Source organism: Caloenas nicobarica, chromosome 3 (assembly GCF_036013445.1).
Source record: "Caloenas nicobarica isolate bCalNic1 chromosome 3, bCalNic1.hap1, whole genome shotgun sequence".
NCBI classification, from domain to species: Eukaryota; Metazoa; Chordata; class Aves; order Columbiformes; family Columbidae; genus Caloenas; species Caloenas nicobarica.
In genome coordinates, this window is record NC_088247.1 from 7,860,743 (window position 1) to 7,872,861 (window position 12,119).

Sequence of the window (12,119 nt, forward strand, 5' to 3'; positions counted from 1 at the left end):
GCACCAGTGCAGGGATGACCGAACATCAAGACTGTAAGAGCCTATTCTAAGACCTCTATAGAGCCAAAAGATAAAATAACCATGCCTTGGGCCTCAGAGGTGAAGCAGGAATGCAATAAAATGTCTAAAGTGCAGGAAAAGAGCAGTTCTCTGGAATTCTTTTTTACCACTGAGGGATGAAACAGGGCTGGGCATGTTCCTGGGTAGTGGGAAGACATGGAAATATCAACCTCTACATCCCGTCATCACTTTGCCTCTCCCAGCTGAGAACTTGAACTGGAATAAGAGAAATGCTCTTTAGTAACACATGGCCAAGGAGACCCAGGTTGGCCATCATTCAGCTGCTATAAATCGTATGGGTCATAGGAGGCACAAAATCCTGCTCCCTGCCTAGTCCATGCAGAGCAGGGGGCATTAATGGCTGCCTGCTATGGTGCTCCCGTAGCAAAGTTGTTTTGGCCACGGAGAGCCACAGCTGAGGTTCAAAATAGGAAAAAAGAATAGAAATTTCCTTGCCACATCCTGCTGCTTTCTTTTCATCTCAGGTAAGAAAGGATTAGGCAGGAAATACTGCGTGGTGAAAAGTCTACCTGGAGAACAAAGCATGGATCTACTCATCTAGCAAAGCCACCACAAAATATACATTGATAAGCTAGTAGATAGGGTGGAGGCATGCACGGGTAAGGCATTATGTTGACAGATCTTAGGTTCAGCTCATATGACACAAACTCTTGTGTAAATGTTGGCTCCACCCGTAAAATGAGACTGATACTTTCTCTCAAAGTCTGCCTGGCCCTGCATATGTGACAACTAAATTACTCATAGCAGGGACTGCTTCTTATTAAGTGAGTTTGTTGCACAAGAGACAGTCCTTGCTGAGGCCTGTAGACATGACAACGTTGTGTAAGTCATTAGTACGCTTCCCAGCAATTAAACACACATTTGATGCCCACATACCTTTCATCAATGGCCTATAGACAGTCCTGAGTGGCTGTTACTGTTTTTCTATTTCAGCAGCAGCTCACAAACCCCAGTTGTACCAACCATCATGGAAGCTGCATATATTTGCATCTTTGGTGGCTTTCACAAAATTGCTATTTATTTCCCCTCTCCATCCCACTCTTCCAGTTCTCTTCTCATGGTCAGGAATAACGATTTTTTAAATCCCAGAGAATTTCCTGTTTGCTTCTCATTAAGGTGGAGAAAGAGAAGAGAGGACAGCTAGAAAACAGCAGGGCAGTGGTACGTGCACAGCAGAGAAATGTGCAGAAAGACACCAGCTGTGAATCCTTCTATAAAAGATGCAAGGGAATGGCATTGTCTGGATGCATTTTCTAAAAGGAAAGGCAAATATATTTTTATTCATGCAAATATATCTTAATTGGTCATGGTGTCAAACGCTCCCTTTAAATGAAACCTAATGAGTGTTTCACTGAGCTGTCAGCAACCTCCAGTAGCCTCCAGGCACTAATGAGTTAGCATCAAGGTGTCAATGCTTTTGGCATTAACCTCAATTAGGAGGAGTTAGGGTGATCAGTGAATGAAGGGTCAGCCATTCACTGCTGAGACATTCCTCTGGCTATGGCCTGAGGTCTCCTGCATGAAAGGGGCTGCCAGACTGGCTACCAACCTACCGTCTTCTCAGTAAAGACTCATACGTGGCAACATCACTGTTAATTACCATATTTGAAACCTGTGCAGGTCTTGACAGGCACGGAGAATCAACAGTAACCCTATTTAATGAGGCTATTCAATGAGGTTCCCGGGTAAAAAAAAAAAAAAAAAGTAGCCTGTGACAATAAAATGGTAAATATCTACCACTTATTCATGGTCAGAACTTTTAAAAGAATGCCATTAAGGGCGTCAGTATGTCAAAGGAAAAAAAAAAAAGTCTAGATAGCAGGGTTATGCTTACAGGAAAAAAAAAAAAATCACCATACAGATAACCCATGTTACTTTAAGTCTGCTCCAGTTATCTATCTCCAGACTTCCTCAAAGATTTTCTTTAGATATATTACATTCTATATTGCATTCAGATGTCATCTTGCAGAATCATTCTCAGGTAGATCTGCCTTTTCTGGGGTGAAATGATGGATGGATTACAACTGCTTTCAAAGCTGTGTCCTCCCTGTGCAAGCAGGGAGGTCTCAGGACAGCCAGGCAAACCCCCAGACCCACCCCCAGCCTGAAATCAGTTCTCCAGTTGGCAGATTGCTGTTCAGCCTCAAGAATATGTGCATATTTACACCAGAGAAAATCACTCAATGAGCAAATCTGTTTAGAAACTTCAAAGTTTAGTCGGCCACCATAAAATCTTGGTTATGTTACACTTAGCATTACAGTAATTACAACAGAAACGGGGGCCATTCTGAAACTTTTCCTAAATTTCTAAAATACATGGTTAATATCAGAATGAAAAAAAGCCCCACCTACCTCCTTCCCATCCTTGCCATCACCCGCTCCACCACAGTCCAACCACCCTTCCCTACACCCAGATGTGACCGTAAGTCCAGCAGCCCCCAGGCAGGAGCAGCACAGACCCTGAGCAAAATGACCTGTGGCAGCCCCTTACACTCAACGGGAACCTCACAGTGACCCCCCAATGCACTCCCCTATGGCTTTTAGACTATGGTCCTTATCAACTAAAATAAAACAAACAAACAAAAAAAATAGAGATAAAAGGAATTAAGGCCTCAGGTGCACACACATTGGGAGCGGTAGGAGTCAGGGGTTGCAGTGTACTTTAGCTAAGTCTTTATGGGACTCTTCCTTTTTTCCGTAGTAGAAGCTCTATATTTTTCCCGGTAATAGCGGAGATGGAAGACCACATCAGCAGGCTTGCAAAGCTTGCCTAATTGGAAGGTAGCACTTGTCTTACAGCTCATTCTGCTTAGGATAATCATAAAAGTTGTCCTTTGAACTCCCTCTCTCTTTCCTCCAGCTCCATCTTCCTTCCTCCCCATCCCCAAGGCTATGATTTTTATCTCCAGGTCTCAATTTCTACTCTGCAAGAATCAAAGGGCTTTCAAGCCTTTTCCTTGAGGTGACAGCATTACCTGCTCCTCCTCCACCTGAGATGCAGAGCTCTGCTTCCTCCAAATATTTATTTACCCTAATCTATGTCAGACACAGGCTCATTCTGTCCTGGTAATGAAGAGCTGCTGTGTCTGGGCCAGCCAGGCCAGACGTGTTTGGACTCTTCTGGTTGTGTGATTCAGATCAAGCTACAGTAGAATTTTACAGTGAGCAAAGGCAAACAGAGGCAGCTCAATGACAGCTTCTGATTACCTCATTTACCAAGCTTCATCTTAAAATTAATCAGGATGTTTGTGCCATGTCACTCACATTTCACATTCTTGTGTAGTTACCAATGTTAAACCTAAACAGTTCTTTGCCTCTATAGTATATTCCTCCTTGATGTAGAATGGCAGAGCTACTATAGTCTCTGTCATCAGCAGGTACCTCCAAGCCCATTAGTAAAGCATGTGCCCCACTCACTGTAGCACTGGTCAGCAAAAGACATGGCATCTTGCTTTTGCCCTCAGGTAATCTGTGATCTCCAACAGATCTATGTCATGAATCCAAATTATATGAGCCTTGCTGGCTGAGGGGTTTCCTTCTTTGCTTCTCTCTAAGATCCAGGCAACTGCATCCACAAAAGCTGCTAAGAACGACATCACCAAAGATGACAAAGTTGCAGCCTCAGAAGTTGGAAAACGTCAGCCTTGAGATTTTTACTTACCCATCACGGTGCAGTCTATAGCTACACTGCCTCATGCTTTTTTAACAAGTTCTGTGAAGTATGAGTATTTCTGAAAGTGAGGTCTATGTTTCTGAAAGGAGAAATAAGCTCCTTACTTTTCCCTCCCCGGGATGGAAATGTGTAAAAGGCTGGAAGGAGTTTCAACAAATCCATTTGCTTTCAGGAATAGGAAACAGATGTTACATCACCAAGGAAAATCTACTCTGCCCCCTCTTCCATACCAGTCCCTGACAGTCTACAACAAATCTGACCTTGAGAACAAAAAGACCAAAAGAATAAAATCCCGAAAGCCAGTCAAAGAAGACAGCATAGCTATCGACACCATCCTAGCTCCTAGAATCATCAAGGGGACTTATCCAGGTGGAAAGTAGAAAGTGGACCTCAACTAACAGGAAAATCCTTCTCCAAACCCAAGTCCGGAGACTGATATAACCCTGAGCAGGGGTGCAAGACACCAAGCTATTATTTGAGAACTTTTTCGGCACTAACACTCTGGTCCGACTACTGGTAATTTCTCAAGGTTCAGAGGAATAATTCTCCCTGAAGGACTTAAATAAGCATCATGTTAATCTCTTACCTGGATAAATCTGTGATAATTGGAGATCCAGTCAAACAGTGGGAGTGGAAACCAATAAATGTAAGGAGAAAACACTGCTATTATCATTATCATCTTTATGTGGCAGTGATAATTTTGACCAAAAGGAGCATTTGTGTAAGAACACAGTGGCTGAAAGCCATCTAACCAGATGTAGATATCTGCATCGTACAGGTCCTACATGTAATAACATCAGCTAAGCATCAGAAGCTCCCTTTATAGTCAGCACAGGAGAACTATAGCTTCAAATACACAGTTCATCTCTTTCAAGCATCTGCTTTAGGATGAGATGATTTGTGCCTCAAAAGCAGCTGTTTCTCTCCATTACCTGTCAAAGGAATTTTTCTCAGATGGGAACATCTACACTATAAATCTCTATGGCTTATGCATCTACACTTGGTCAGATGAATCCCATTTCATGAATTTTACATTATTGTGGTCATTACATGAGGACAGTATAGCTTTTTAAAAAATACACTATAGCTTGAAGAGAAACATAGGCTTGATACAGCAATTACTGGAAAAACTTCTATTATCTTAGGAAAATAAGACAGAGGATTTGAACAGATAGCCCAATGTCTTGACATTTAAATTAGCCGCATAAAAGAATTATATTATATAATTATTCTGTTCTTTATTTATTTGATAGGTCAAACTATGTGGCCATGAGTTTTAAAGCTACATGTTTGTGAGTTCCACTTTAGAGTGTGACACAAGAAGCGCAGTTAAACCGACATTATCAAACATTATACATTCAGCTTAACATTCCTAGAGCTAGGTTGCCTAAAATGTTTACTTATAGAATCATAGACTATCCTGAGGGGTTTTTTTAACTTGTTTGTAAGCATCAATTTTGTTTCAACTTTTGAAGAAAGGAAGTCTGAATTTTATATTCTGTGTCTGTCTTTCTCTAGCAAGACTCGGTCTGCATTGCCCTGTTTCAAAAGGGTCTAAAAGGCTTTTTTTTTTCTTGGAAGTCTGCAATTTCTCCTTTTCTACTTTTTGCAGATTTTGGACATTGCTTTTTATAGCAACAGAGAGCATTTTTGTGGTGATAAAAATACATTTTCTACATTCATAAATTCATAAATTTTAAGAGCAAAAGGGGCCATTGAATTCATCCAGCCTGAGGCATTGATAGATTTACTGCACAGGAGCTAATGGACTAGAGCACAGTCCCTTTGAGATGACAGGAGAGAATTTGTGCAGCTCTTCATCCTCCCTCCTCATCACCATCATGAGGGGAACTACCTCAGAGCTCTTTTGTCTAACACAGACCCTTCCTGTAGTAGGACTTGATAGAATATTTATTTAAAAATAACATTTTGGAGAAAGCCAGACTGCTTTCCCAAGTACCCATAGAAAGCAAAGGTCAACACTTTTCCATTACCCCAGAGCATCTCCTGCACATCTCACTGACCTCATTTGGTCTCCCAGCAGCACCAGACACCACGAAACAGTAGCTGCTGTCCCTGCGTTCACGCTTTATCCTTTACCTGCTCTGTTCTCTCATCAGGATGTGAAGCGCTTGGCCTCTGGGACTCAGCTTATTGCCTCATAAAGCAGGATGGCAGGATTATTTATGTGGCAGAACTGCAGGATTTTCCAAGCAATTTATGGGTTACCATGGCAGTTCATTAGCTCTCAGCCCAATGACCCCTTTCTATCGAGCATGAATCAAGCAGGAGGTGCACACACATCTAAACACACGATGGATATTCACATCGAAAATACATCCAAGGCCACATTTCCTCCATTTTGTCCAACATATATCTAACAAAGGCACTAAAAAGTCACCAGTTATGAGGACCAATAGCCAACCCACTGAAATACGCATAGACACAAAGAAATTCAAAATCCCCCCCTTTTCGGGGGGGTTTGTTTTGTTTTTTTCTCATCAGGCCACTTCTGATGGATGCCTGTATTTAAAGAATAGCAGCTACTTAGCTGAGGATTTACTTTTACAGCCTCCATTGACTGCACAGGGAGGCAGGTCTGGCCATAAGGACAGTAGGAACTCCGAATTGTTCCCTTGACTTTCACCGCTAAGAATAAGGTTTCTCTTTACACACAGACAAGACCCTCATCCTCACTCAAAGAAGCATTTGAGAAAATATTTAACTGTCATGGTATTTATGCATGGGTCTTAAAATAAAGTACACACTTAAACACTTCCCTGAGTCCAAGTGGCATTATACACGTGAAAAAAATCAACTGGTTTTAATACATTGCTGAGTTAGGACTTCAGCAGAGGCTGAAAAAACAAGTCTAGCATACTAGAGAAGAAAGAAATCTAGAAAATTAAAGGGAGTCTTTGAATGTAGTAAGTGGACAATTAAGAAAAAGGAAAAAGTCAAGAGGACAGTAACTTTCATCAGGAGGTAAAAAGCCACTAGCAAGCTACCTGCAGACATTACAAATACAATGCTTGATACCAAGGAAAGACAGACAGGGAGATGGGGGGTGTCAGAAGAGAAAAAGAGAAAGACTGCTATTAAGTCTTTATTAGACTATTTTTCTCAGTTGTATTAATACTCTTTTATTTGTTGTTATCCTCTAAGAGTCTCAGAGTATTTTAAAGAAAAGACAGAGCTAAAATTTTTATATCTCCCTCTAGTTACATCTGCCACACTCAGAAAACAACCTCACCATACGTTATGTGCTTCCCCAGAATTAACTTGCCTTTTCCGTTCAAAATAATAATGAATGTATTTATTAATGCAGTAATAGGACCCACATACTGGAAAACCCCATCTTCTGCACCATCCCATTAGCTCAATCTAACTTTGGGCCAAAATTTAGTATTTCAGCCCCTGACAAGGTTCAGGTTTGGAATGTTTTTATGCTGGAGGATTTTTCGCCTCTTACCTTGGCTGGGCTAATGGGACCCTAATGTACACGAGAGATCACTATCACATTGGGCTGCCGTTTACTTGCTTCTTTCAATCATCTTGTATATACATGCTAACTTGCAGCATTTCCCTCTCAGCTAAGTGATGCCAATAGGCATTTAACACTAGATGCAAAGGGATATAATATGATATGGAGAATTGCTGACTTGAGACACTCCCACTGGCTGGAGAAATTAAAACAAATTATCAAAAAAAAAAATATAGCGGGGCAAAAGTTAGATAACACCTTTACTACAAGCCAGATTCATCAACAAAATTGTGCACATCTGGCAGGAATTCTCATGTTGAATAAAACGTGGAGGCTGGAGGAATGAACATCCAGGAAATTTGGACATGGCTTAAAGAAAGCAAAGCTGTTGCCTCATCCATTTACCTCCTGGAGATCCGGGATAGGGCTCAGCTCCTGCTGTCAAGCTAGAGAAGAACTGTCTGTACGTGCTGACCTGAGAGATGTTTGCAGATGTTCTCCTGCCAGGGCTGGGAGATAAGTCACCTCACTAGCGCCTCACCAGTCATTCGTCTACACAGACAATGCCAGCATTAATGCCTGTCGCAAAGTCTATCGCAGCAAAAGGGCCATGATTTCTGCTAGCAACACATGAGTTTTCAATTAATATTACCTTTTATCACCCCATAAATTACTCCCTCAACAGATTTTTTTTTTCATTAATTGCTATAGGAAGAAGACATATTTTTCTCTCCAGCCCTTCCCATGCTTTAGCACCAAAAGCAGAGTTCGGCTGCCCTGTCCCCATAATTACTGATGTTTCTCACATGGGACATGTCTGCATGAAGGTCTTCCTACCCAAGCTGCCACGTCCGTCAGTATGATTGCTCTCACCACCTCTTCTGAAGCAGCGCAGTGGGTCAGTAGCACTGGCCAAGGACACATTGCAGTTTTTCTCACAGGTAAGACCACTGACGTGGTCCAAACTGCTCAACCATGGCAGGACATGTCTGCCACAGCCTGGCAGCCAGGGAGTGACAGAGGAGAGCAGACGGACCGCGCTGCTTGATCTTAGAGAGTCTTGAAGTCAACTGTTTGAAGCGGCAACAAGAAAGGCTGAAGCGATGCTCAGAGAAACTGATTTTGCGCACACACACCACATTTCCCAAGCTATGCCAGGGTCACCCTGCGCATTTCACTGCTCTCCAGTGAACAGCGGCAAAAACACAACCTGTGCTCCAGGGATCGAGTGTTTCCAACTGCAAGAGGTTTGGAACAGGGATGTGTATCTAGACACAGGTCACAGGAAAGTGCAGTCATGTTCGTCAGTCGAAGCCCATCCTCTTTCACTCCCATAGGTTTTGTGAAAGTAGGAGAAAACCATACCAGCAGCAATAATGCATGCAGCTTTATGAAACCTGAAAAAACCAAAAATATATCCAACAGGCAGTTTTCTGCACTGCAATTGTTCTCTAAACCATAAGAGCATCAAATTGCTTGGTTTTATCATGTCTTTTAAAAGAATGCCAGCATTTACTTCTGCCCAGCAAGAGCACATGGGACTGGAATTTGATGCCTTGTTTATTTGGTTTGCACATTTTGAAGGATTTTGCTGTTTGAGGGGAGAAATATGTGTCTAATGATCACAAAATCCAGCTCAGAGACATGTCTGAGATCATGATTTTGAAAAGAAGCCACGGCCACCTTCAAAGGATGAGGCAGATTTCACCCACTAAAAAGCAAAACACGCCAACTTATGCTCTCAATCGTGACTCATTTCCTGATGCAGTTAGGCTGTGACTAGGCAAGTTAAAGTCAGATTAAGAGATCATTAATGCCTTTTGTAGTTGGGACAAGGACCACAATGCCAGAATAAGGCTGAAGGAGATATCCTCTTGGAAACACATCATGAGGCTCTGTTTGGTTTGTGTCTGGATTTTTGAGTTATGAAGATCCTGCTTCGCTGCGTTGCTTTGGTTTCCATCAAATCCCTACAAGAATAAGATTGTCTCCAGTCTCTTTACAAGAAAAGTGATATAACAACATCACCTTCCTGGTTAGAAAATTCTCAAATGTTTGCATGGAGAGCCTTGCTACTCCTTGCTACATCATTTCAAACAGAAACAAAGAAACCAAGAGGAAAAAAAAAAAAACAGCCTTCCTGCCATACCTGCCAAATGAAACGATAGCCAGGCAGGAGCTCAGAGCCTGATGTTCCTGCATTTCTCTCTCTGCTCTTCAAGGTGCCGTACATCAGCCATGCTACAGCAACTATACAAAACGCCATAGTGGCCCCATCTCAAACGCCATCTATCAGGTTCAGCATGCTGCAGTTACACATGGAGATGGACCCACAGACCTGTTGTTGTCCAAGGACACAACCAGAACCTCCTCTACTACATGCTCAGCCATCTACTCAGCAGATTCAAAATAGCATCAGAATTTGCTCTTCCAGGTGGACGTAGAAAGGAATGGAGACAGAGAGGCTGAGCTGATCCTAGCAACAACTGTATAAGCAAAACCCTCAAGTAAATATTTTCAAATATATCAGCTACAAATGGCCAAAATGTCATCACTGAGAGAAGACAGACCTGATGGGTTTTTTGCACCAGAGAGCTCAGAAAGGAACCTTTTTTTCTCTGTTGCAAAATAGATGATGACTAGTCTAGTAGGAGTAACAATGTCTGCTCAACATTATGACTTAAGACCCCAGCTGAGAGCTCCAACTGTTTATTTTTTTTCAAATAATGATATTTTGTTAGGAAAATGTAGCAACATTTACCCTAAGATTATAGGAGTGATTTTCTACTAATGCCATGGATGAGTGTGGATCGGTGATTGTCTTATTCTAGTGTACAAATTTATATACAAAACAGAGTAATAAATATGCTACTGATAACCACAGCTTTGCTGCAGTCAAATGAAATTGCAGGATGCCAATATTCAGGATGGAAGCATCCACTGAGTGGATTGACTTTACCGCCAGATTTTCCTGCCTTGCAGAGGCAGTGTTGAATGAGTTAACAAAATACCATCTCCGGGTTTTCTGCTTTTTCTATCAAGCCAATGAGTAGGAAAAGAGAGAGAATTAAACCACTCAAGTGATCCACAGAGCTTTCCCTTGTTGACCAAGTAAGAATCACCATGATCTGGAGCTTCCACAACTTTTTATGTACAATATGTCTTGTCGTTCTTCACACATCACTGTTCATCAAGCACATACCGCAATGAGAGTTAAACTAAGATAATTTCTTGTCTCACCACAGGTGTAGATGACATTAAGATGCTTTCGGATGCCTGGGTAACAAGGATCTCCAAATTCATAGGTGCTGGCATATATACTGCAGCTTCTTTTCCCGTGACAGCGCTTGATCATGAGTTGGAGAGCAGTAGCCGACTGACATTCTAAAAGGGAAAAAGGATATGTACTTGTGAATATTTGTCCATTTACATCAGAAATTTTATAAAATATTTATCAGGTGCAGACTGTGAGAGCACGTACATATGAGCTTTCCATGAGTACTTAAAAATCTTTGTGTTTATATGGGAAGGTATATCTGATTGTCGAACACCTCTATTAAATTGTAAATTGATAAAAGGAAATTACCAAAAAGAACAGTGAAGAATCAGAAATGCCCATACATCTGTGGAAAGAAAAAGGCTGAAAAGATGGCTTGTTTTCAAATGGAAAAGGCTATCTGTAATAAAAACTATTCCTTCTCACCTGGCATTTATTCTTTAAATGTCTGAAAGGACCCTAAGGCAGGTAGCAGTATATTCACTTTAACAGGTGGAGAAACAGAGTAATAGAAAAGTAAAAAGACTAATAACAGCAAATCAGTGCAGAGCATGTAAAAAACCTCAGATCTTTGGATTCTCACGCCAATGTATTTATTGAGAAACACTACAAGCTTCCCCATAAATAAGAGACCATCAGTGGAACAGAAAATATATTAATACTACGGCTATAATATTTATATGGAATTAATGTAGATTTATTTAGCTGTCTGATAATGCAGATGATCTCAGTAACGTGCAAAGTTATTAGCAAATTCTCACCTCATCGGTGTAAGAGAGATGAACATTGTGATGTTGTTCAGGGAAGGGTAAAACTCTGATTTGATTTGGTTGTGTTGATTTTTTCAAGGTTTGGCTTGTTTTGTTTTGAGGGGAAGGGATAAGGAGAATTTGGGTAGGCTTTTTAGCCTTTGTTATGTCCAAGAGAGTTGTCCCAAGTCACCATCTCTGACCCGTTTCTGCAGAGGTGATCAGTGTCCCCATCTGCTCTTAGAAGATATTGTATTTCTAAGAAGTCTGCTGAGAGCAACTACAAGGTTGGATAATTATAATGTTACCATCTACCATGTAAGTAGAAATACTCTGTTAAGTGTGTTTATTCCATGCGAGTAGAAATGTTTGTCATATCAGGAATTCAGAATATGGAAAGCTCGAAAAGTAAATATTTTCCCAAGTATTATTTTCTATCAGATGATTCGTACCTGCTTTCTCAGCTAAGGTGAAAACTATTTGTACAGACAAGCTCTGAAACTTTTAGGTGCTAGACTGATAGTTCACTTTCACTGTCCAGCCAGGGCCAAGCACAAGGGGAAGCCGACGAGAAGACATTTTTTCAACATTAATCTGTAGTTAAAAGCAACAGAAAAGCTATAGAGAAAGGAATACGACCCTCCTTTTGGTCACTAATCAGGAGGCAGAGAAAGGGAAAATGAACCCCAAAACATATTGAATGCTATTTATGGAACCAGCACAACAACAAAAACCATAAGAAACACAGGAAAGCCACAGAAAACTAAGCCTAGAAGGCAATGTGTCTTTTTTCTCAAATCAAAGGCAGCATTTTATTTCACATGCTGCAAATGACAAAAGGACAGGGCCCCATGT

General features: G+C 41.2%; 1 protein-coding gene across 1 annotated transcript in view; it reads right to left on the reverse strand.

Annotated features, from left to right (window-relative positions):
* Nucleotides 1-12,119, reverse strand: part of EVA1A (eva-1 homolog A, regulator of programmed cell death) — a 214,126-nt gene that overhangs the window by 98,177 nt on the left and 103,830 nt on the right. The window contains exon 5 of the mRNA XM_065632205.1: nt 10,479-10,622. Coding sequence (XP_065488277.1) covers nt 10,479-10,622 — 144 coding nt within the window. The remainder of the gene's footprint in view (nt 1-10,478; nt 10,623-12,119) is intronic.